This window comes from Tursiops truncatus, chromosome 7, assembly GCF_011762595.2.
Source record: "Tursiops truncatus isolate mTurTru1 chromosome 7, mTurTru1.mat.Y, whole genome shotgun sequence".
NCBI lineage: Eukaryota > Metazoa > Chordata > Mammalia > Artiodactyla > Delphinidae > Tursiops > Tursiops truncatus.
Genome location: NC_047040.1, coordinates 45,075,030 through 45,101,257, shown reverse-complemented (window position 1 = coordinate 45,101,257; position 26,228 = coordinate 45,075,030). Strand labels below are relative to the sequence as shown.

The 26,228-nt window shown below is 35.6% G+C and overlaps 1 protein-coding gene across 1 annotated transcript in view; it reads left to right on the top strand.

The window, feature by feature from the left end:
* COL3A1 (collagen type III alpha 1 chain) overlaps positions 1-26,021 on the top strand; it is a 38,794-nt gene extending 12,773 nt beyond the window's left edge. The window contains exons 6-51 of the mRNA XM_019931540.3: positions 1,433-1,486; positions 1,949-2,002; positions 2,765-2,818; positions 3,476-3,529; positions 3,686-3,739; positions 4,657-4,710; positions 5,139-5,183; positions 5,323-5,376; positions 5,826-5,870; positions 6,446-6,499; positions 6,910-7,008; positions 7,554-7,598; positions 7,745-7,843; positions 8,045-8,098; positions 8,221-8,328; positions 8,517-8,570; positions 9,177-9,275; positions 9,612-9,665; positions 9,824-9,922; positions 10,249-10,302; positions 10,415-10,468; positions 10,800-10,853; positions 11,412-11,465; positions 11,797-11,841; positions 12,420-12,518; positions 12,606-12,713; positions 13,123-13,176; positions 14,690-14,743; positions 14,838-14,891; positions 15,614-15,667; positions 16,414-16,521; positions 16,969-17,022; positions 17,305-17,358; positions 17,553-17,714; positions 17,824-17,931; positions 18,891-18,998; positions 19,740-19,793; positions 19,882-19,989; positions 20,467-20,520; positions 20,897-21,004; positions 21,291-21,344; positions 21,437-21,544; positions 22,406-22,700; positions 23,308-23,495; positions 23,876-24,118; positions 24,880-26,021. Of these exons, the coding sequence (XP_019787099.2) occupies positions 1,433-1,486; positions 1,949-2,002; positions 2,765-2,818; positions 3,476-3,529; positions 3,686-3,739; positions 4,657-4,710; positions 5,139-5,183; positions 5,323-5,376; positions 5,826-5,870; positions 6,446-6,499; positions 6,910-7,008; positions 7,554-7,598; positions 7,745-7,843; positions 8,045-8,098; positions 8,221-8,328; positions 8,517-8,570; positions 9,177-9,275; positions 9,612-9,665; positions 9,824-9,922; positions 10,249-10,302; positions 10,415-10,468; positions 10,800-10,853; positions 11,412-11,465; positions 11,797-11,841; positions 12,420-12,518; positions 12,606-12,713; positions 13,123-13,176; positions 14,690-14,743; positions 14,838-14,891; positions 15,614-15,667; positions 16,414-16,521; positions 16,969-17,022; positions 17,305-17,358; positions 17,553-17,714; positions 17,824-17,931; positions 18,891-18,998; positions 19,740-19,793; positions 19,882-19,989; positions 20,467-20,520; positions 20,897-21,004; positions 21,291-21,344; positions 21,437-21,544; positions 22,406-22,700; positions 23,308-23,495; positions 23,876-24,118; positions 24,880-25,026 (3,870 nt within the window). The 3' untranslated portion in view covers positions 25,027-26,021. The remainder of the gene's footprint in view (positions 1-1,432; positions 1,487-1,948; positions 2,003-2,764; positions 2,819-3,475; positions 3,530-3,685; positions 3,740-4,656; positions 4,711-5,138; positions 5,184-5,322; positions 5,377-5,825; positions 5,871-6,445; positions 6,500-6,909; positions 7,009-7,553; positions 7,599-7,744; positions 7,844-8,044; positions 8,099-8,220; positions 8,329-8,516; positions 8,571-9,176; positions 9,276-9,611; positions 9,666-9,823; positions 9,923-10,248; positions 10,303-10,414; positions 10,469-10,799; positions 10,854-11,411; positions 11,466-11,796; positions 11,842-12,419; positions 12,519-12,605; positions 12,714-13,122; positions 13,177-14,689; positions 14,744-14,837; positions 14,892-15,613; positions 15,668-16,413; positions 16,522-16,968; positions 17,023-17,304; positions 17,359-17,552; positions 17,715-17,823; positions 17,932-18,890; positions 18,999-19,739; positions 19,794-19,881; positions 19,990-20,466; positions 20,521-20,896; positions 21,005-21,290; positions 21,345-21,436; positions 21,545-22,405; positions 22,701-23,307; positions 23,496-23,875; positions 24,119-24,879) is intronic.
* Positions 26,022-26,228: the final 207 nt, after the last annotated feature.

Sequence of the window (26,228 nt, the reverse complement as noted above, 5' to 3'; positions counted from 1 at the left end):
AACCTTCTTTCAATGTCTGCTCACTATCCAAATGCTACTTTCTAGATGACAATCCACTTGATGGCAATCCAATATCACAATTCATCTCACCTCAAATCCTGAAATACATATATTTCCAGAATTTATCGAGTATTGAAGTTCACATTGAAGTTCAATGTGAATTGAAGATATCAATTCACATTGTATGCAAAAGGTTCCCTTCAAGGTAAATGACTTGAAGTTTTGATAGAAGAAAAGAGCAAAAAAGCATTGAAACCTAGGCACGTGTGCTTGACGCATGGTGTCCCATGTAAATGACCCTTATTGAAGAATAGCCGTTAGGAGGAGCAGTACTATGGAAGGTTATCATTTTACTGCCAGAAACAGGTATGTATGTGTAAATGAGACATGAAGCTGGATTCCCAGGGATTATGGAAGATTGCTGCCCAGATCATTGGACCCCATAGTTGTGACTTCTAAAACTAGGGAGGACAAAATTTCAGCTATTAGATCTAAATGATCAGTTAAAGAAAGACCCTTAATTTGTAAAAAGTAAATTGTAAGAAGAGAATTTTATTCATCTTTAAAGTTTTAGAGCCTGTGAAATTTTTGTGTATATTTTAAAACCAGAAGGACAATTGTATTAACTATGTAAATGTAAACATCTGTTGTTACTCAGCTACGTTCACATTATGAATCCTATTTTTCAATCAGATATACTGTTTTTACTAAAAAGAAAAACCAAAAAAACTAAAAAATCCACTACTTATTAAGATTCCAGAAAAAAAGTTACAAGATAAAATTTAAGAAGAAACTCTAGTTTTATAAATTTATTATCAGTATTTATAAATAGTGTGCTACAAAACTGAAGATTTTCTAGTTTAACCTGTATTTCTGAACAATGATAAATCATTTATAATTTATTGTTGTCCCACGTACGATGAATCTTACACACGCAACTAAATCTTCATATCAACACAACTCAGTGATATAGTTAAGAACTTTTGGGTTGATTTACATCATTATTTTTAGAAACTGGGGTTTATATTATGCAGATCAATATTTTTCCACATTGAGTTGAGCTGCCAGGCAAAAATATGCTTCTTCACCAGTTCAAGTATCACCCTAATGTTGCAGAGATTCTCAAAGCATTTTGTATAGATTTTTCCAGATTTTGAAAGCACCTTTTGGGGAACTCAGGTCAACATTTTATAACACCAGTAATTTTTATTGACTCTGAGAGAATTTCATCTAGAGTGAAGTTTTTGTGATGAGATTTTCATTTAAAATTAATAAAATTAATTAATCCATGAATAGTTATCACATAATGAGGTATGCTGTTCTCATTTTTAAAGATGTCAGTATCATTCAAAACAGAGACATCTCTGACGCCTGGATAAAGTATATTTCAGATGCATTTATTTTGTACTTATCTTGCAAATTTTTGTTCCAGGGTCCGCCCGGCCCACCTGGTCCCCCTGGTACATCTGGTCATCCTGGTTCCCCTGTAAGTATAGCCATTAATGGTGATTTCTTCTTCATGCATATTATATGAATCAAGTTAATACAGATCTTGCTGTAATTTTGCCATTCCAGCAAGCATAATCCCAATTAAGTAGAGAAGTAGCAACCAAGAAACTATCATTCCTTCAAAGATGTTGGAATTTCACATTTAGTTCCTTTTAACTATTAGCAATTAAAACCTTGGTAAAATTAAAACACATATTTAATTTGCATGTCATATGGCTTCAAGTCTGAAACAATTCAGTTTCAGTGGAATTAAGTGTGTAGAATGGAATAAATTAACTCTATTTTGATCTGAAAAATTGTAGTTTCAATATTTATAAACTAGAATAAAATTCGCTGACTACATTCACAAATTCTGATTTCATACTGTCTTCACGACGTAAATGAATCATATGAAGATTAAGTTAGTTTAAAAATATTTATGTATTATTCTATCCACTAGGGTGCTCCAGGATACCAAGGTCCCCCTGGTGAACCTGGGCAAGCTGGTCCTGCAGTAAGTAACAATTATATCTATATTTAATAAATTAACAGTTCTAGATAGAAACCACCTTCATTTTCTAAAACATAACCGTTGAATGCTACAAAATATAGATCAAATTTATTTAAAATAAAAAATTGTACTTTTATGATCGTTGAACTGGTTTCAAAGATCTTTTGGACTCAATGGTTTCGATATCTTAAGAGACACTTACTATTTTAATCTAGGAATTTCCTGGCTAATTAGCCACCACCACAGTCCACTTCTTAGTGAGAATACAAATCGTCTTTGTCTTAAACATAGATTAATTATCCCGTAGCCACTCAGTTCACCTGCATGTCTACTCTTCTGAAATATAATTTTAAAATTAATTTAGTAGAAATAAGCATAGTCTAACAAAGTCCACCAAGAAAACATGCTGTGTAAATAAGGTGAAGTTAGTTTAATATTTCAAAGTATTTGAAAATACCTATACATTTAAAATTTCAATATCTCAAAAAATGTAGAAGTGCATTTGGGTTTATAAATACACACATGTGATATAAAATACTGATACATGGTACTTTTAATTTTCATAAAAAATAAGTTTAATAAACAGTAACAACTGGATTTAATATAGGTATATTATTAACTTGGTGTGTCATTTTCATGATGAGAAACATAGATAGTATTTTTTAAAAGGAGTTTTTTTCTAGAAATACACATAGTTAGAATAATAAATTTGATTGTAACAGAAAAATCTACAGATATATTTGTTTTTTATTTCCTTTTTTTCAGGGTCCTCCAGGATCTCCTGGTGCTATAGGTCCATTAGGTCCTGCCGGAAAGGATGTAAGTTTTTAAGAATTGAATGGGGATACAGCAAAATTCAAGTTGGAATATTCTAAATAGTATATCCCATGTTCTAGAATCTCAAAGAGAAAAACCTTACTCAAAACATTGTTGATATCTTAATAACTTTTTAGCTCATATTAATCTCTGAAAATCTACATAGTATTTGCATGGCTACATATACCAGTTTCTGAATTCCAAGCCAACAAAACCCCCAAATGTGCTTCTTGACTCTGTCAGGAAGAGTCATCCAGTGAATACAACACTTAACTAGAGAAGACGCTGCTTCTCTTTGTCTCTTGTAATAAAGAAATTTGTATCTGTTCTTTATGAACTTGAAAACTTAAAAACACAATTAATATTATGTCAGTCTTTCTTTCCCATTTAATGTCCAATGGCAAATTCTTCCCACTGGATTGAGAGGTGGTCATAATACTTGTTTGGAGTGATTCCTGCATTTTTTATAAGTTTATATCAAGGTGGGAGAAGCTCTCCCCATTCCTTTTACTAGGAAAGCTGTTCTCACAACCATATGTTTAGTCCAACCATTTTCATGAGTCCTTGGTGAGAAAAATGCAAAATAATCAGTTCACTAATTGGTTACAATGAGTTTTCTCTTACACAAGCTCCCATATATTCTTTTATTTCTCCACCTAGGGGGAATCAGGAAGACCCGGACGGCCTGGAGAGCGAGGACTGCCTGGCCCTCCAGTAAGTTTTCAGCATGCAATGAATTAGTTGGAGTAATCACAATGATCTTAGGTTGAAAATTATTATATAATTAAATTAAACTTAAAAAGGATAATACTACTGGATTGTGAGTCTATTTGAAAGTTCATTAGTATCTGTTTTATTCCTTATTTTTAGGGTATTAAAGGTCCAACTGGCATGCCTGGATTCCCTGGTATGAAAGGACATAGAGTAAGTACAGTTTCTAAATTGACTCTAAGTTGTTGCATTTGGCTATGTTTACTTACCTAATTTTATTACCAATTTACTTACCAATTTTATTGGACAATTGAGTGTGTGCCAAAAATGATTGATTCTGACTAGTTGTTTTGATTTTCTAAGTCTATCAACTTTATTTGTTGATCAAATCAATTAGTTATTTTAGATAAAGTAATAAAGCTGATTTTAAGTGTATGGAAAATATTTGCAAAACAGTAAGTTTCGGGGCTTCCCTGGTGGCGCAGTGGTTGAGAGTCCGCCTGCCGATGCAGGAGACAAGGGTTCGTGCCCCAGTCCGGGAAGATCCCACATGCCGCGGAGCAGCTGCGCCCGTGAGCCATGGCCACTGAGCCTGCGCGTCCGGAGCCTGTGCTCCGCAACGGGAGAGGCCACAACAGTGAGAGGCCCGCGTACAGCAAAAAGAAAAAAAAATAAAAATAAAAATAAAAAATAAAACAGTAAGTTTCGTACTGCCACTGTCAGAAAAGATGAAAATATACTATTGAGAACTATTCTTGACTTAGTTAATATGATTTACAGATCGAATCAAATGACTTATTCTATGCAAAACATTAGATAGAGTAAACCAGCTGAGCCAAAAATTGATCACATAGACATAAAAATCTATGAAACTGATACTTGCCTAATGCTACATTTAAAGCAAATTCCTAATTGGACTAAATTGTACTTTCTAATTATTTCATGTTTTTAACTGTAAAATCAATGTCCAAGGTCTTCAATGCACTTAAAAGAGTTTTAAATTATTCATGTCAATGTTGAAAATAGTGCTATGTGGTAAAGCTAGCTATAAAAAATTTAATGTAAAGTTCTTAACTGTTCTGAATTGTTAACAGATCTTAATATTTTTACTACTTTTATCTATTTAAAAGGGCTTTGATGGACGAAATGGAGAAAAAGGTGATCAAGGTGCTCCTGGATTAAAGGTAAATCACAACAAAATCATATTTTCATAAATAAATTTATTTAAATATTATAGCTATATTTAAGATTTATATTTTAGGGTTTGCCTTTTTCTAAAACATACCTGAGTTTTGCATTTTAAGAGCTAAATAACAGCGACTAATTAAGATGTTCTCTTAAAACTTCCATGAAAGCTGATAACTTGAACTGTCTAGATTAGAAATGACTGAGCACCCCTGAGTAACACGTTGATTACTTCTGTTTAGTCTTCAAGTTTTTAAAATGCAAAAACTGAGATTTATAGCATATAAGATTGCTAACAAAAATTTGGTATTGTTAAAATGTAATCTTTTTCTTGGTTCCATGTGTTTTTTATAATATGCTGTGTTGAAAAAGTTATAAATTTCTCCTCCTGTTATACAAAACGGTGACACATTTTATATGTTTCTAGGGTGAAAATGGCCTTCCAGGTGAAAATGGATCTCCTGGAGCAATGGTAATTATGTTTCTTATCATACAATTTTCAGTTTTACTACTAACTTCCACCTAACGCAAAACTTGCCTCGCTCACTCTGCAACTATTCTCACACATATCTAGTATAAAATAAGACCACACTTTTAATTTTATTCTGTAGGGTCCAAGAGGACCTGCTGGTGAGAGAGGACGACCAGGACTTCCTGGAGCTGCAGTGAGTATTCTTACTGACATTACACAATTACAATCCGAGTCACCGAGAAGTGTCTCAGTCAGTTTTCAGGCTGTGACAATCTGCAAGAAGTTTTCTATAAAATTGCATTTAAAGTCACCTCCATAAGGATTTTAGCCATAACGATATGCAAACAAATAAGTGTTTTATAGTTATTATCTGTTGAGGATTTTTTTAACGTGTTAACTTGGCATATTTATGCATTAATTTGCCTTCAGTTCTGTAAAACACAGAATCCAATCTTCCTACATCAGACCATTGCTGTGCCTATCAGAATTTCAACAATTTCCCTCTAAAGGTATATAATTATCAAGCAGATTTTAATACACTTGAGGAAAAGTCTGACTCAATTGAGTCAGACTTTTAGTTAAAATATTACTTGTGACCAGCCTTTCAGAAAGAAGATATTTGAGACCAACTTCTCTTTTTAGGGGGCTCGAGGTAATGATGGAGCTCGAGGAAGTGATGGACAGCCAGTAAGTAACTTTTCACCTAACCCTGATGGGCTTAGTGTAATGAGAGATTATGGAATTTTGGAGTAGTGGAATAACATGGATTGTAGACCTAAAACTCAACGTTGTTCATAAATATCTGATTCAAACTGACACTAATCCCATAAACAAAATCTAGAAACAATCTAGAAATGGTAAGCCCATAAACAAAATTCTGATACTCCTTATTATACTTGACCAGTTACTAACATCTGTATGGTGCTTATAATGTTAGTTAAGGGCCAATATTGGGTATGACAATTAAAAGAGTCCTGCAAAATAGATAATAATGCTATCTGTATTTTATAAATGAGAGCTCAAGGCTAAGTGACCTGCACAAAGTCACCAGAATTCATGGCATAAGTTGTCGGGCATGGGGGATCCAAATTTTCTTTTTATTTTACCACACTATTTCTCCACATAATGTTCATCACTGACGATAAATACTGTTTTTATCTAATTTTCCTTTGTATTTTGTATGTACCCACTTATTATTTACCAGTAGTGTTAGTTTTCTTTTACTTGATTAAGAGCTCTTGAAATGCTATTTATTTTTTTAGGGTCCCCCTGGTCCCCCTGGAACTGCAGGATTCCCTGGTTCCCCTGGTGCTAAGGTAAACATGTATTTCTGTAGAAGAATGTAAAATATATCTTTGAGACAACAGAAAATCATTGGGCTGCGTCTTGAAAGTGATTTTTTTTAACAGTCAAGTGGATTTCTTTGAGCTATATAGATCTTTAAAGCCCTGTTCTTGATTTCAAAAGGGGTTTTATCCCTGGCCTTTTGCTATTCTGATCTCTTCTGTTGTCTTTTCTTTTTTCCCAGTCTGTTTCTGCAAACAGAGATAACACAGTCACACACATAGTTACCATTTTTCTCTGCCTATATGATTAATGAAACTTTGCTTTAATTATCATACTGCTTCAGCTTTTGGGAGATGGGTTTAAACAGGACTGACTAGCAAACTGGCCAAGAGATTAGAAGTGGCAAGGGAGACTGACTACTTAGGGTTTTATCCCTTAGGGTGAAGTTGGACCTGCGGGATCTCCTGGTTCTAGTGGCTCCCCTGGACAAAGAGGAGAACCTGGACCTCAGGGACATGCTGGTGCTCCAGGTCCTCCTGTAAGTACCAAATATGGCTGATTAAGGGAGAGCATTGCTACACTTTATTTCATGAAAGCATATGTTCTAATGTTGCTATCAATTAAAATTACTTTTTTGCAAAGAAATGTTGCTTAGTGCTCTGCAATAACTCTACTATTGATTTGACTAGTACCGAAATTAGTTTTGCGGTCTGCACTTTTCTAGAATTTATGAATTTTATGGTTATATGACACAGAATAAGTAGAGGATGGACAGTTATCTGATACTTTGAAGACTGTGCCCCAAACTAATCACCAATCAGAAAAATTTGGAAAAGAAACAATACAAAAAAACCTCTTCTCTATGTACTTATTTAATAATTTAGACCAAGCGCATATTATCTTTAATTTATTCAGATAATGATCATTTTTTGCGACATTTTATGTGTTGTGCTATAGTTGGAAGAATCACCTAATCTCTATAAAGCACAACACCCATCAAAAAATTTATTTTATTTATATAAGCAACTTCAAAAATATATGTACTATTTGCATTCTTATTAATATGCTCCTTTCGCCCTCTAGGGCCCTCCTGGGAGTAATGGTAGTCCTGGTGGTAAAGGTGAAATGGTAAGATGCCCCCACCACTCACCCACATTCAGCCACACACATATTATTGGCTTCCTCTGCATTTTGCAGGACAATACATTTAAGTTAGCTATTTAGAAAAGAAAGTTCAAGTTTGCCTAATGTTAATGTTCTTGGATTGTTTCTAGGGTCCTGCTGGCATTCCTGGGGCCCCTGGACTGATAGGAGCCCGCGGTCCTCCAGGACCCTCTGGTACAAATGGTGCTCCCGGGCAGCGAGGTGCTGCAGTAAGTTGTCTATTTTTCCTTTATTGTCTGAAAGGTGTGGCTTATTTCTCACAGTAAAAAAAGAAATAGCAGGTTCTTTGTTCTTGTTCCATTGAATTTATATTGATTTCACTCTGGTTTTATAATTGAATCAGGTGTGACTGGTGATTATTTTGTTAGTCTATTTTCCACACTTTTAAACCAAGATTATGTCCAATTTAGGGTGAACCCGGTAAGAATGGAGCCAAAGGAGAGCCAGGACCACGTGGGGAACGCGTAAGTATCGCCCTAACAGATTTGATTATTTCTTAGAAATGTATACCATAATCAGGAAATAAACAGGTAAAAAATTAGCAATGAAATTCAGTCATTATTTCTTTATTGACCTCCTTTCACAGGGGGAGGCTGGTTCTCCAGGTATTCCAGGACTTAAGGGTGAGGATGGCAAAGACGGTTCTCCTGGAGAACCTGGTGCGAACGGACTTCCCGGAGCTGCAGGAGAAAGGGTACGTTTCCCACGGGCATCGAAAAGGAAAACAATCATAGAACTTCACCTTCACTGTGAGGCAACCGTGTTTGTTCTTAATTTGAGTAGTAGTCAATCCCAAATATTGTTCTGAAGCATTTCATAATATGAGAATTATGAAAAAGTTTTGACACTTTGGACTTAAATATTTGCCTTTCACTATTTCAGGGTATGCCTGGATTCCGAGGACCTGCTGGAGCAAATGGCCTTCCAGGAGAAAAGGTAGATAACTTTAGTTTTCAATGTTCAGAAATGTTGGTGCTACACATAGGTATATTCTTCTATATAGTTTCCCATTAATTAACACCTATCTGAATGAAATATATTGGAGTTAAAAAAATAATAATTGCCAATGTAAAACAATGATTGCATTCCCTGCTGAGCCATTCTCTTAGCTTTGTAACTAACGTTATTTAACCTCTATGAGAATTCTTTAATTTGTCTGTCAATTGGGAACTATTTATCTCAGTATCATTGCAAGAATAAGTTAGATTAAAATGCCTGAAAGTTCTTTGGAAACTCTGAAGTGCAGTGCAAATCTGATTTCATAACATCAAAGATATTTGATTTTATATGCACCAAACTATACTGCTAAGCCCACTAAATATTGCTTTCTTCAGCATGTGATGTTCATCGAAGTTGCCTTAAAATATTTCCAGTATGACAACCCAAGCTAATAGGTAATGGTGATTTACGCTGAGCATGCCAGCAACACCCCAACTCTCTTTAAGGGACCAAAAGAAGTTCTCTAGTTGCAACTTAAGTACTGTCAACGTCTAGGTCAATGAAGGCTCTTTTACATACATGTTGATTTATTTCATCATGTAGGGTCCCCCCGGGGAGCGTGGTGGCCCAGGCCCTGCAGGGTCCAGAGGAGCTCCTGGAGAACCTGGCCGAGACGGCCTCCCTGGAGGTCCAGGATTGAGGGTAAAGAGGAACATTGTTTGCTTGACACTGTCATTTACTAAGAGGAAAAGCAAATGAAGAACGTTCAAAAATAACTTAAATCAGACTATACATTTTGTAGGCTCAAAACAAAACAAAACAAAATTCTCTGAAGAAAACTTAAGCTAGTATAGATTGAAGAACAGAAAATAGAATGCTTGACGAAGATATTTACAGACAGAAAAACATGTGTGCAAATATGAAGCTCATATGTCCACATATGTCAGTGGAAAGCTCAAAATTTTACAGATAGGTGCTTTTAGTTTTTTTTTAATTATCATCTTAAAATCAGCTGACTGACTGAATTCTTCAATTTAGGGTATGCCTGGTAGTCCTGGAGGACCAGGAAGCGATGGGAAACCAGGGCCTCCCGTAAGTACATTTTTAGCATCTCATTTTACAAGTCCAGAGAATAATGAAACACACAATTTGGACTAGGCTTGATGTGTATTGTATAACCTTGGTATGTACATTGTATATTTTGATCAGATTTTTATGAAACCTCTATTAATATAATTTTTTCTCATTAGGGAAGTCAAGGAGAAACTGGTCGACCAGGTCCTCCAGGCTCACCTGGTTCCCGAGGTCAGCCTGGTGTCATGGGTTTCCCTGGTCCTAAAGGAAATGATGTGAGTTCCTTCCTTCATTTCTTCAATAAATATTTGACAAAAGGTCTTTTACTTTCTATATGGGAGTGCAGATAGCCAAAAATTGATCTCCACTTCAAAGCACAGAAGAGTATATGAAAATCAAAATACCATGTGAGAAGGGAGCTAAAGTATTTTTTCTGGAGTTCTGGGCAAAGAGTGGAACATTTATGGAAACCTAGTTCTCGAAAGTAGTTTTCGGTTGTGGATGTATGCATGTGTGTGTAGGGGACAGATCAAAAACATGAGAGAACACTATAATGAATAATTTCCTTTTGAGAATAAGTAAATACTGGCTACTTCTTTAGGGCGCTCCTGGAAAGAATGGAGAACGTGGTAGTCCTGGAGGTCCTGGCCCTCAGGTATGTAGCTTTCATCCACTCATTTCCAGTCTTCTAGTAGAAGCATTTCTCTCCAACTCTATGACTTCTATTATCTTTATCTCTGCTTCCATAACTGCTTTCTTTTTTTCAGGGTCCTGCTGGAAAGAATGGCGAGACTGGACCTCAGGGTCCCCCAGGACCTACCGTAAGTTTACTCACATAAATTGGAAATGGAAGTGGATGGGACTGGGGCCAAGGGAAGACTTTGGGAATTATACAATCTCTGACACTATATCATTATAGTTCACCAAAGCAATTACAAAACTTGTTTAGTTAGTTAGCTAGCTAAATACTAATACTGAGTAAAGTTTATGTTGTACATGTCTCCCTTGCATCACTTCCACAAGCCAGACTCTGACCTCCTTTACACCATTAATTTTTTAATTAAGCAACTGGCCTGATGAAATTAAAACTGTGTGAACTAAATATGAAAGGATATCTTATAATGAAGCATCTCAATATTTTTTTGTACATAGGGGCCAGGTGGTGACAAAGGAGACATAGGAAGCCCTGGTCCACCAGGATTACAAGTAAGAATTTGTTACTTAAATGTCATTGGGCACCTACTTTTATCAGTACTTTCCTTTGATAGTTGTATTTGTTGAGTTAATCAGCTGTTCAGTTTTTTGTGACACTAAAAGATTATAATGCATCTTAAGCTTAAAATGTGTGGATCTGACTTCTACCTTGAAATAAAACAATAGGCAATGTTAATAGGCATAACTTCCATGCCTATTCTAGAAGGAGTGCATTAATAATTTTTTAAAAAAAATAAAGTTCACATAATTCTATATGCTTATACTTATTTTTATTGTAATTTAAATGTATATAGCTAAATTCATCTCACCACATTCATCAATTCATTTTTATATACAGCAACAGAAAGAATTGAGGGAGATGAACATAGGTTTGTAAGATATGACTATCACCTCTCTATCGTTGGGTTTTGAGAGCTACATATTTTTTACACGTAAAAAGACTGCTAAAACCATTTTTTGAATACTTTGCGGAAACATACTTACATGAGAGAAGCTTTTCTATAAGCAATGTTTGAAGTGATTACACAATACAAATATGATTCTTTGTAGGGCTTGCCTGGAACGGGTGGTCCTCCGGGAGAAAATGGAAAACCTGGTGAACCTGTAAGTTGCTTGCCATTTTTTCAAAACTCAGAAACCAAAAGAATAAATACGAAGCATTTATAAATTATTAACTTCTGCATTTTCATGCCATGGTATCTGAGATTTAACAATTAGTTTTGAAATATTCATTAATAAAACAAAGAAAAATTATTCAGTCATAACTATTCCATGGAAAGTTTGAATTTTACCATAAAATAAAAGGAACTCAAGGAAGAGTATGCAGCTCAAGATTGGACAAATTATACAGTATGCAAGTCAAGTGTGTATTTTGCTTATACTTATATAACATATATTCTGATAGAGGCCTAATCATGCAATGCCAATCTCCTAGGGCCCAAAGGGTGAGGCTGGTGCACCTGGAATTCCAGGAGGCAAGGTAAATATTTCCATTTATTTTCTCATTTCTTCAGCATGTTATAGAGCAGTTGATTAGTGACACATTTTTAGTACAGCAAACCAAAATATTCCTTTTTTTAGAAGCACGACATTGCAAATGTTTGGTGAATACACTTAGGGTAACCCGAGACATTTCCAATACATTAAACTTGCATCATCTGGAAAATGAAATTTTCTGACATGAATAAACACTGTAGAGTCAACTATGGACCTGAAATTTCAAAAGAAAACTTTTCTAGTGCATTGGCTCTCTATAGAAAAACTGTTTTGGTAGAGGAACTTTAAAAATTTGCCTTTGTGATAAAATAATAATAATATTGTCAAAGCTAGCTCATCAGACCAGCTATCCAAGTTTCCTTGTTTAGATTAACTAATTTTGTGTTTCTGTTTCTCACTCAGTTGATCAAATGTCTTTTATAATTATAAAAATTTCTAAATTGTTCAAAAATGTAAGTTAAGAACCTTGTAGTCTATATCAAAACAATACAATTTAGGGTGTTTTTGCTTTGTTTTTAGCCTTGGTTTTCCTAACAGGGATATTCCATTTTCCTACTACAGGGTGATTCTGGTGCCCCTGGTGAACGTGGACCTACTGGACCTGCAGGGCCCCCTGGGCCTAGAGGGGGAACTGGCCCCCCTGGTTCTGAAGGAGGAAAGGTAACTCCACATAATTCAATTCACCTAGATTTTACAAAATGCATTTCATTTCTTTCTTGTGATTTACTATTTCTCCTTTAATTTCAGGGCCCTGCTGGTCCCCCTGGGCCACCTGGTAATGCTGGTTCACCTGGTCTGCAAGGAATGCCTGGAGAAAGAGGGGGTCCTGGAGGCCCTGGTCCAAAAGGTGATAAGGTACCAACTTATTCTCTGTTAATTATGTAATAAAACAGACTTTGTTGGTTAAAAGAAGGCAACATTTCTGGAAAGTAATCTATTTTCAAAATTAATATTATCATTTTACTTATTTATTTATTTATATATATATATTTTTCATTGGAGTAAAATTGCTTTACAATATTGTGTTAGTTTCTGCTGTACAATGAAATGAATCTGGTTTATGTATACCTATAACCCCTCCCTCCTGGACCTCCCTCCCACCCCACCCCCATCTAGTAAGTGTAATTTGAGATGGATTTCTAAAGCAACTTTTTAAGCAGAACACCTACTATACGTTGCAGCTAATCTTGAGAGTTTGTCCTCTTCTTGACATGTTTTCAGTGAAAATACCTCTAATCTGATGACACTGGGTTTTATTTGACAGGGTGAGCCCGGCAGTTCAGGTGTCGATGGTGCTCCAGGGAAAGATGGTCCAAGGGTGAGTACTTGAATTGGGGAGAAACAGAATTTATCTGTATGTGATATGGAGTAGTCCCTCACCTCAACTTCTATTTTTTCCAAAAACTCCTCATGATAAGTTAGACCATACTTTACCACCTTCTGGGCATTAAGAAGACCCAAATGACATGATTGTTAAAATTCCTGATTTCTATCACTAATAGTTCAACAGTGACCTAAGAATGGAAAAAAATCTCAAAAGTATGATAAATGTTATAGGCTGAAGTCATAATAAGTCACTAAAATTCAATGCTGGTAAAGGAACTCTTTGATTTTAAAAAACATTGAAATTCCATGGTACATTCATACCATGGAATATTACTTAGCAATAAAAAGTTGATACATGCAACAACTTATACAAACACCAAGGACATCATGCTGAGTGACAAAGGCAATCTCAAAAGGACGTACTGCATGATTCCATTCATGTAACATTTGTGAAATAACGTAATTATATAGAACAGCTTTATGGTTGCCAAAATTGAGGAATAGGGGAGAGGGAGATGGGTGTAACTATAAAGAGGTGACATGAGGGAGTCTTTTATGATGATTGTACCTTTGAATATCTTGATTGTGGTGGTGGTCATGTGAGGCTACGCATAATAACATGTCATAGAACTACATACACACACACACACACACACACAAATGAGTGCATGTATAACTGGTGCGAACTGTATAAGCTCTATGGGTCGTACCAATGTCAATTGCTTTGTTTTGATACTATATCATAGTTGTGTAAGATGTAATCCTGAAGGAGGCTGGGAGAAAGATGCACAGGATTCTGCTGTATATTTCTTTGCAAACTTCCATGAATCTATATAACTATTTAACTATTATTTAACTATTTAACTATTATAAATAAAAATTGAAAAAAAACACATTACAATCAATTCTATTCACATTAGTAAACACCTAGATATGACTGTAGCAAATAAACATGATAACTAAGCCGTTAGATAGACGTTATCTTTACTGTAGTTGCCTTAAACAAATTCATAAATGCTTCACTTTTAACAGACTAGATGAGTAAGCCATCATACAATTTTTTAAAAAATCTAATATTTTATTTATGTAATATAAGTAAAACTTTAATATTTGAAAACTTCAATGTGAAAACTGTAATATATGTAACAATACTTTAAGTGGTTAAATGAAATATTTTGAATTACCATACAATTGAATAAGGCAATGCACTTTAATTTTAAAAGATACGACTGTGAAATCTTATATCACATCTTATTTATCTTCTGCAATAGAAAGGAAAAATGAATCTATAACTTGCCACTGAATTATATAATCCATAAAATCTTATATTTACTAAGCTCTGCAGTATTTACACACTGAGTGAAGAGCATATCATTCAAGCTATCAAAGCAATCATATTATCTAGTTTATTAGATGAACAGTATGTCCTTATATATGCTCTTTGATTAATAAGGAAAATGGTGCTTTTTATCTTCGAAATTAAAGTATATTTCTATTTTCTTTAGGGTCCTACTGGTCCCATTGGTCCCCCTGGCCCAGCTGGTCAGCCTGGAGATAAGGTAACGCTTGACACTATTTAGAAATGGAAAATGTCTTTTGTCGTCATTGTTGTTTGGATGCAGGGCAATATAAATTATTTTTCTCTTTTTTAAGGGTGAAAGTGGTGCCCCTGGACTTCCGGGTATAGCTGGTCCTCGTGGTGGCCCTGTAAGTGTTTAAGACATTTCAACATAATTTTAAGCCCACACAGGCAGCAGCTACCTGTGCTTCCCTCTTTAGCAATTCTGCTTGTGGTCCTGAGTCTCAATGATGGGATACTGTCTTTAGGCATCATATGACATGCAAGGCAAGGTTAAAGTTCTTAAATCTAAAATTCAGAAGAGACCATTTCAAGTCTTACCATCTTTCCTAAATAATTCTGGAAAAAATATAAAAATTGCACAAGTAATATGCATCTGTAAATGAGTATTTCTTAAAGCTATAGGATCTTTGCCTGAGCCTCCTTCTAGATCTAAAATTCTCTACCTTCAGGGTTTGCAGACTCAGGAGAGATATTTAGTAAATGCTTTTAATTAATTAATTTAATGATTGATTTCTCAAAACTTTTACCATATTTTAATTTTTTTAAATCCTTACATTTTAGAAGTTATACAAGTAAGTCTTTTAAACACTTCAAAATTCTTAAATTATTTTTCTTGCAAATAATATCACAGTCAAAAGCAGAAGGAATCAATGGTTCTGGTGTTGTCTACTTTGAATTTTATTGAGAAATGGAAAAGTCTTCAGAGGTTAAGCTACATTAGTTAGCTTTGCACACTAACACTATCTTTTCTTAGCTTAAAGGAAAGATAAGATGATACAGAGGATGACGTGTGCTCCCAATGGGAAGATGTCTTCACTGTGACTAATGAGTATATTTTTCAATTAAGGGTGAGAGAGGTGAACATGGGCCACCAGGACCTGCCGGCTTCCCTGGTGCTCCTGTAAGTATGAACATTAAAACATACATATCATACAGCCCAGAATCACTATCTCACTGAAAAATAGCAGAAGTATAAGTCAAGTCTGAATTCTAATCTATCTCAACCACTCATTCCTTATGGGGGTTCATTTATCCACCTTTTTTTTTTTTTACACATTATCTCTATTCTTACTGTTTAAACGATGGAGATAAAAACACCTGGCCTGTCTTTATGCCAGGTAAATGAGGCTAACATTACCCTAGACCTAAAGCACTCTGAAAATTTGAAAGGTTCTTCCATTATTAGATGGTACTAATTAAAATTTGCTCTAAGCCCCATCTTTCTCAAATGCATTTACTGGTGATTGCTTTGAAATGCGCAGTCCTCAGAGAGAGGTTCTCCTTTATGACAAAGAATGTATATCTTACCACTTTCTTGATAATTTTCTTTTATCATAGAAACTCTTTTTGGGTGGTGGTGGGGCACATAATGGGGCATGCGGGATCTTAGTTCCCCAACCAGGGATCGAACCCACGCCCCCTGCAGTGGAAGCTCAGAGTCTTAACCACTGGACCACCAGGGAAGTCCCTGTCATGGAAACATTTTCATTGTCTTTGTTTCTTACATGTCTTCAAAGACTCTTCTTTTCCAATTTTATTTCAATAGCTCTCCACCTGATGAATTCTATTTTCTGAAGGAAAATAAGGACAAGCCCAGTGTATTGTGAAGGATGTAAGCTCACAGGCTGTTTTTGTTTCTGAATGCAGGGCCAGAACGGTGAGCCTGGTGGTAAAGGTGAAAGAGGCGCTCCTGGTGAGAAAGGTGAAGGTGGACCTCCTGGAATTGCAGGGCCCCCCGGAAGTGCTGGGCCTTCTGTAAGTATTTCTCTTTCTCTAAGCCTTCTAATGGAAAGCACTTAGATTTGTCGATACTTCAGTATTTCATACTGAGAGAGCTTGTCATGGTGACAAGGGTACAGTTTTCCTAGGAATACAGTTCTGAGTTTGACACTTGACTCCAACAATCTAGATACGACCTCAGTCAAATTATTTTAATGTCCTCATAGAGTTACTGGTTTTTGTTTTTTTTTTTGATGTAGCTTCTCATTTCTGTAGTAATGTTTTTCCCCCAGTTCTACTGAGATATAATTGACATATAACATTATATTGTATAAGTTTAAGAGGTACAACATAATGATTGTATGTATTACAAGATGATTATCATGATAAGTAGAGTTACTGACTTACAAAGGCTTAATGCTTTTCCCAAATTTTGATTTTGGTGCTATTCTTATAAACCATTTCCATCTCCCTTCCATATAGGGTGCCCCTGGTCCCCCAGGTGTCAAAGGCGAACGTGGCAGTCCTGGTGGTCCTGTAAGTAATGATCCTCTTAACTATTATTGAAAAGCATTAATTAATATCAATCTGTATAAAAACTGCTTTGAAAGCACTAGATCCCTAAAGAGAGTATAAAATTATAATCACTCATTCATATGTGAGTTATATGTAAATTCCAAGAGGAAAAAACAAACCACAAGTGATCCCAGAGTAGAATGCAGGTCCTACCACATTTCTTACAATTTATATTTGTTTTTAGTGGCTAATTATTTGTTTTCCTTGATTTTTGACATCCAAAATATATTTATAATTTCACAGGGTGCTGCTGGCTTCCCTGGTGCTCGTGGTCCTATTGGTCCTCCTGGCAGTAATGTAAGAACTTTTTAAAGTATTTTTTAACCATATATTCCATAAAAAGCATTCATATATACATAGGGTGAGAAACTTATCCATTGCTACTTCTCTTTGTATTAAATCCCATATAAAATTATTTGAATGCAGGTAAAAGAGGGGAAAAAATTACTTGTTCATTATAAAATATTCAAATTTCAAACATTTCTTTGTAGGGTAACCCAGGCCCCCCAGGAGCCGGCGGCCCTCCAGGCAAAGATGGCCCCCCAGGTCCAGCTGGTAATAATGGTGCTCCTGGCAGCCCTGGGGTGTCTGGACCAAAGGGTGATGCTGGCCAACCAGGTGAGAAGGGATCACCTGGCGCCCAGGGCCCTCCGGTGAGTGGTCTCTATTGATTGACAGTAGTTTTATTTTCAATCACAAATCCAACAGAGGAAAACATAGTCACATAAAGAATAACTAAGGTTTCATTATCTGTCACAACAGGGAGCTCCAGGCCCACTTGGGATTATAGGGGTTCCTGGAGCACGAGGTCTTGCAGGCCCACCAGGCATGACAGGTCCTGCGGGCAGCCGCGGCCCACAGGGCCCCAAGGTGAGTATAGCTATCTTTCACTGGACTCTTGTTTCCTTTGATAGTCTTCAGACATCACATAAACATAGCAAGTATGTAATGATCAAGTTTTCCTGTAATTAGATGCAAATTCTTGATATTTTCAAATTTTCAGGAAGCATGCATATTATTAAAAGTCTCTGGAACACAAAAACAATGCACATAATAGACCTGCCTTGAACATCAAAACAAATAGATTGATATCACAGAAAAATATCTTGTCATCTCAAATACCTGTTAGGAAACTTGTCAGCATTCTTCAGTTTGCTGACTGTCAGTCTTGAAGCCGGAAATAATGTCAGGTTATAGACCTATGAAAGCCTTTAATTGATACCAATTATCCATCAACTCAATTCATTTTATACTCCTGACTTTCTTTCACTGATATTACTATAACATCCTAGTGCTCAACATCTTAAATATTTATTTAGGAAATAGGGTAATAAAATCGTATTTTATTAAGGCGTACCTTTTTTCACTTTGAGCACCTCTTTAAACTAAATGTCATATACGATTGTAGTGAAATTACAATATAACATTTAAGTCTAGTCAATTTATATGAACATTCCCAATAAATGTATATATTCTTTAAATAGAGCCAAATGTTCAATATAACCTAATTCTAATGGGTACCGTAAACCTATAGTTTCATGATGGCTCATCATTATATTTTTCTTACAATAGCCATGTCTATTTATGTACCTCATATTAAGATGTATTCTAATATGATAATCAATGTAATTACTCAGGCTTTTGGTATCCAGGTTCATTGGGCAAGTTAGAAAAGACAAGAAACTTGCTTCCCCAAAGCTTTTCCCCTATGGCAGGGATAGTTTTAGGAAGAAATTCGATAGAAACTGGGAAATAAAGACAGCTGATAATATCATATTAATTGATTTCTTAGGTTAAAACACAAATTTATTTTATTCTTTTGTACACAGGGTGAAAGTGGGAAGCCAGGACTTAGTGGTCTCAATGGAGAACGTGGTCCTCCTGGAGCCCAGGGTCTTCCTGGTCTGGCTGGTGCAGCTGGTGAACCTGGAAGAGATGTAAATACTAGTTCTTAGAAAATACACAATAAGCCGGGTAGTATTTGATAATTTATTTAAGCAAGGGTCAAATTGAGCCATTGAGTTTCTATGATAAAAGAAAATCATCAAGAAAGTGGTAAGATGTACATTCTTTGTCATAAAGGAGAACCTCTCTCCGAGGACTGTGCATTTCAAAGTTCTCCTTCTTTCTCTAGTAATAGATATTCTTTCTATTACAACTTAGAATAGCCTTAAATGTTCATGTTCTTTAGTATTTACCCAATGAATGATCATTAATGGAAAAGAATATGATATTTAGCTAAATAAGAAAAACGTTGCGGATGGGGAGACCCCCAATTTACAACATTCCTTCTAGGTAAAAATATACTGCGTGTTATCTGTGATTAGTCTTACCTTAAATTGTGGATTTCCGTTATCAGCTTAAATTACAGTGTGTCAAGATTTTATTTATTATTTCTCCCCCTAAGGCTCCTTTTTAGACTTCTTTTCCTAGTCACTTATTGCTCTCTCACCCTGTGAAACTTGAGTACCATAGATATACTGCATATCTGTTTAGCTATTGTCACTCCTTGCAGGGCCACACCCATTGTCATATCTAAGATTTTTCACTCCCAAGAACCAATTTTTATCCTCTTTAGGATGATATTTTTCCCATTGAGAATACAGGGCTTAGATGGTATTTAAATGGTTCCAAAGAATTTGATTTCATTTCTTCCTCTTTGTTTTTTCTTTAATCAGGGAAACCCTGGATCAGATGGTCTGCCAGGCCGAGATGGAGCTCCTGGTAGCAAGGTATAACAGGCACACGTACAATAGGTTTGTGTAATTAGAACAATAGCTGCTGATCAGATTGATTTTGGAACTGTGAACTTGTCCACAGGGTGACCGTGGTGAAAATGGCTCTCCTGGCCCCCCTGGTGCTCCTGGTCATCCAGGCCCCCCTGGCCCTGTCGGTGCAGCTGGAAAGAGTGGTGACAGAGGAGAAACTGTGAGTTCTCATGAACTCCATCTTTCCCTACTCATCTATCTTCCTCAATAAGCTCAGTAGGTAGAAAATAGAATGTCATATCTGCCAACCAAAAGATCTACTCTCAATTGTTTCACAGTTTTGCATGCTAGTCAGTCCTTAGGCAACTGTGGTAATAAAGATATATGAGAATTTCTGGCAGTAGTCAATGAAGAATTCATTATTAAAATTCACAATGGCATTAATCACACCAAGTGTATATCCACTTGGTCAATACAAGCTTGAATTAACAGGGTTTCCTCAGCTTTCCTATTCAGACCCCCTGGTATAGCTATAAACAGGTAAAGGATTTTTAAGGAGAAAATAATACTAATTTTCAATAATAGCAAACATATCATTATTCCCTCACAATGAAATTATTAACGTTTAAGTAAAACAAAACTGTATCAATAAATAAACACTTCCCTGTGCGTGTTCATTTGTTTATTTTTATTTTAGGGCCCTGCTGGTCCTTCTGGTGCTCCAGGTCCTGTTGGCTCAAGAGGTCCTCCTGTAAGTCTTTTTTTTTTTTTTTTAACTAATTCTACAGTGTAGGAAATATTCTATTTTCTGGCATGCTCAGCAAAAAGGGATGACTAAATACATAACTATGGAACCAAATTTAAACTTTCCTTTGATGATATAGAAAGCAATTTAGAATCTAAAAGTTCCTTGGGGCTATGAGATTACACATCAATTAATGGGGCTGCATACAATTCTCAGTCCAAGATCAAAACAACCACAAGAACAATCTTTATTGTTCCAAGTATGCAGTGTTTGTAGATGGGATTTCTAGCTTGTAGAATGTTATAAAGTGGACTTAGTTGTTATAAATCCTATTTTGTTTTTCCAATGTGTATGTGTGTATGACCTTAATGTGTTTGTGAAGGGTCCCCAAGGCCCACGTGGTGACAAAGGTGAAACGGGTGAACGTGGCGCTAATGGCATCAAAGGACATCGTGGATTCCCTGGTAATCCAGGTGCCCCAGGTTCCCCAGTAAGTGCATCCATTTTGTTAGAAAATCCCCTCAATGCATTTTAACTAATGAGATAGGCAAATCTTAGAGACCAATGGTAGAAAATTGTTCATCTGTGCAAGTCTATGCTAAAAGAGATTAGAAATGGATTTGAGGGCTTATTTGAAATAGTAGTTGGCATGAGACAATGGGGAAAAGGAAATCATATTTTATCATGATCCCCATGTTTCTTGATCTGATCTTGAACATACAGTTTCCTAAGCCTTTTTGAAGTCTTCACTCATATTCACCTTCCTTTCCTTTCAGGGTCCCTCTGGTCACCAAGGTGCAGTAGGTAGTCCAGGACCTGCAGGCCCCAGAGTACGTACCACAGATATTGGGAGGTCCATATTTTAAAATGTTAGCACTGCAAGAAAATATTCTAGCATTGTGATATCATGATAATTTCTTAGGGACCTGTTGGACCCAGTGGGCCCCCTGGCAAAGATGGAACAAGTGGACACCCTGGTCCCATTGGACCACCAGGGCCTCGAGGTAACAGAGGCGAAAGAGGATCTGAGGTAAGACATCACTTATAAATATGTGTATTTAATTTGTTTTAATTTTCACATTTTCAGAAACACTTTGCAATATTTTAAAACTGAGATAGTGAGTTAAACACGATGCAATTACCAAACCTAATTTAGGACCTGAACAATAACTTTAAGACATTCTCTCCCACATGAAGACTTCCTCATCACACTATAATGACAGGGAGAAAAAAACCTTTCTTACAGTTTATGAGGTAACACTTATATCAGAATAAAGACATAGCCCAATTAATAAGATGAACTCTGCCAGCACTGATCTCATATTAGACATCTCACAATTATGATAATCTTAATGATTTACAAGTGTAAAGTACATTCCACTTCTCAAACGGCTTCCATGACTCCTGTTTTTCTACTGATACCATCATTCCTAAAACATTACTATCCCACACTTTTGGAGTAAAAAGAAGAAAAGCTATTATCCCCACAAGTTACACAATTAAAACACAAATAAATTAAGTGGTTAGCCCCAAAACACAAAGTTAGATTCCAAAGTTGGGACCAGAATCTAAGTTTCCTGATCATAACCCCTCTGTCATGTCAGCATTAGAATTGCTTACATCATTTATACAGAAGGAAACATGTGAGATGTGTGTGTTCCAACACCAATTCTTCTTGCACACTGGAACACACTGTCATAACAATGAATTATAGTTATCATAAATTGGTTAATATTTGATCACAAAACAACCCAAATAAACTTTTACTGAAACAATTACTATGACACAATATATTAATTGTTTGTAATGCATTTTGGGGGGCTAGCAACATATTTTTTCAGTGGATACCGAACAAGTGCCCCTCAGTGATGTATGTTCTTACCCTTCCTAGGGCTCCCCAGGCCACCCAGGACAACCAGGCCCTCCTGGGCCCCCTGGTGTCCCTGGTCCATGCTGTCCTGGTGGGCCTAGTGGCATCATTGGCATTGGAGGTGAAAAATCTGGGGGTTTTGCCCCATATTATGGAGATGAACCAATGGATTTCAAAATCAACACCGACGAGATTATGACGTCACTCAAATCAGTCAATGGACAAATAGAAAGCCTCCTTAGTCCTGATGGTTCCCGTAAAAACCCTGCTCGGAACTGCAGAGACCTGAAATTCTGCCATCCTGAACTCAAGAGTGGTACGCTGGGGAATCTTTCACACTCATGGCAACAGGATAACAAAGAAAACTGCTTATGTCAGAATTTAGGGGAAAGGAAAATTGTACTGGGAATAGAAAATATTATATAGCAGAGATCGTACTTAAAGAATGTTAGTTGAATTGAAACTCCTTGATATTCTGAGTAAGAAAATATGAATTTTGTAGGTGTACTTAAACTGTAATGTAAATTCAAAATATGCCAAATGTAGGAAAATCTAAAGACAGTTTTATAAAAATTTTAATACAAATTATAGTTTGGCATGTCTTTTCATATCATCACAAAGTTGTTTGAGTAATAAACAACATATATCACTGTGTTTGTAATTTGATGCAGACATAATTTGTAATTTAATTATTGCAACATTTATTTATTGAAACAATTTTTATAATAAATCTAATTATCAATTTTTTCAAATTAAGAAACAATCTAAAAGTTCCTCTATTCTGCTACACTATAAAAGTACAAATACATAAAGTACAAATACATTAGCAGTCAACATTATGAATGCCTTACAAAATCATTTTGGTCCAAATCCCATGACTGGATATTATAACCAATTCCATTGTCCTTTTTGTGACTATTCAGGAGAATATTGGGTTGATCCTAACCAAGGTTGCAAGATGGATGCTATTAAAGTATACTGTAACATGGAAACTGGGGAAACGTGCATAAATGCCAGTCCTTTGACTGTTCCACGTAAGAACTGGTGGACAAATTCTGCTGCTGAGAAGAAACATGTTTGGTTTGGAGAATCCATGGATGGTGGTTTTCAGGTAAGAAAAGATATACCATTTTTCTTTAACTTTAATCCATCTCTACTTAGCTGACATTTTTGTTCCTCCCATTTGCTCATCACAAAACAAATTTAGTTAATAAATAGAAAAGTGAAAAATTTTATATACTCAGGTAACTACTTTTATAACTTGTCTCTCAAAAGCTAAACTAGATTAAATTATTCTTCGTAAGTTACCAACTTTCCTTCAATTCTTAAGACCTTCTTTACTCTAGCATTGTATGTTATACATGCAATAAAGACATAGTCATACATAAAATATATGAACAACTTACACAATGACCATACTACACTGCATGAATCCCTTATGTATAATTGCAGCTATAATGTTTGACCAGCCTTATTTGTTCCGTATTACAGTTTAGCTATGGCAATCCTGAACTTCCTGAAGATGTCCTCGATGTCCAGCTGGCATTCCTCCGACTTCTTTCCAGCCAGGCCTCCCAGAACATCACATATCACTGCAAGAATAGCATTGCATACATGGATCATGCCAGTGGGAATGTGAAGAAAGCCTTGAGGCTGATGGGCTCAAATGACGGTGAATTCAAGGCTGAAGGAAATGGCAAATTCACCTACTCAGTTCTGGAGGATGGTTGCACTGTAAGTAACAGCATTTTTATAAGCATGCATCATAATGAACTTAGCATTTCTCATTTAATCATGCTACTTTGAAAAGAAGGAATAAAAATAATGAGGGTGAACAAAAGATGGCATTTGGTGTGAGTTATATTGAATCTACTGATCCATTCCAGGGAAGGTTAAATCACACAAAAAATGACTATATCTTCTCAACCTCCAGGTGAAAACCAGCTGATGTGAAAGCAATTGAAATTTAAATCCATGATATAAACTTTGCCAGATAATTTAGACAGTTACTATCCACTCTACATAATTGCCATCATATGGACTCAATCTAAAATCTCTTTTTAATTTTAAAGGTTAACTTTAAATCAATCATTTATTATTATCATTCATGAACAGAAGGAGAATTCACTTCTAATATTAACAGATTCCAGTGTGAGAGACCTATCCACTTCTAAGTAAACCAGCTCTATACCTAGTAACAATGACCAGAACCAAGGTTTCTGAGAATGGACTGGCCTGTGGCAATCTCCTTGTTGGGTTTACCCTGAAGCCCTATAAAGCTTTTGGTTAACAATATGGTTTATCGACTGGGAGAATTATCACTTTGGACTGGAGCAGGTCTCAGATGTATGGAAGATAATATACATGGCGAGTTGGCAACTTCCTTCAACAAAATTTTTTTTTTTAACTTTGTCAAACAGAGAAACTGTCTAAGTAATTGTAATGTCATGATCACTTACTTTTTTTTTTTTTTTTTTTTTTGCTCTTTTTTACAGAAACACACTGGGGAATGGGGCAAAACAGTCTTCGAATATCGAACACGCAAGGCCGTCAGACTACCTATTGTAGATATTGCACCCTACGATATTGGTGGTCCTGATCAAGAATTTGGTGTGGACGTTGGCCCTGTTTGCTTTTTATAAACCAAACTCTATCTGAAATCCCAGCAAAAAGTTTCACACTCCATATGTGTTCCTCTTGTTCTAATCTTGTCAACCAGTACAAGTGACCAAGTTCCAGTTATTTATTTCCAAAATTTTTGGAAAAAGTGTAATTTGACCAAAAAAGAATACATTTTAAAATTTTATTTTATTATTTTTTTTTTTTTTTGCTGTTACACCAAATACAGTTCAAATGCTTTTTGTTCTATTTTTTTACCAATTCCAATTTCAAAATGTCTCAGTGGTGCTATAATAAATAAACTTCAACACTCTTCCAATAACACTGTGTTACATTCTTTGAATACTAGCCCACTTGCAGAGCAATGACAGTGCTTACTATCAAAAGATAACCTTTCTTCTGAAATAGTCAAACATGAAATTAGAAAAGACCTTCCTGTTTCAACTACCTCAACCTGGTCAGAAACACAGATGAATTCTATAAGCCCCAGAAGATGAAAATAATTGTATAAAATACCAAAACTTATAAATTTCACTGATTAAGTTCCTAAAATATTGGTTAAAAGAAAAAGAGTAAAGTGTAGTACAAGAATTTAAAGAAATATTTTTGAAGCCATAATTATTTTAATCTTGAATATCAACTTCTTTTAAAGGTGCTTTTCCTTTTTCTTGTCATTGCTGGTCAAGATTACCAATATTTGGCAAGGCTTTAAAGACACATGTTCTGGTGCTAATGTACTTTCACTTTTAAAACTCTAGGTCAATTGTTGCTTTACGTTCAAAACACAGATGCACACCATCTGTACGTGTCTTCGGTCAAAAAGATTTCCTGGTGTGTCACTGCCGGGAACTCTTTCTCTGCAACCTGTAAAAGTCAATAACAACAACAAAAAATAAATTTTGGGGCTGCTTTTGTCACAATAACAGAGAATGTGTTGAAATTAAACTTTGTAAGCTTGTATGTGGTTGTTGATCTTTTTTTTCTTACAGACACTCATAATAAAATATCATAATAAACATTCCTGGTTTTTGTCAACTTTTCATAGATTTAAAAAATGCAAGTTTACAATCTAGTAATTTTTCTTGAAAAAAAAGCATATTGAATCCTAGATCTCTGGCTTAATAATGCAATGACTTTCAGGAATATGAGATAATATAACTCATGCTGGGAACAGAGATAATGCGCAATGGGGAATCTTGCAGATTTTTAGATCATATTTAGTGGA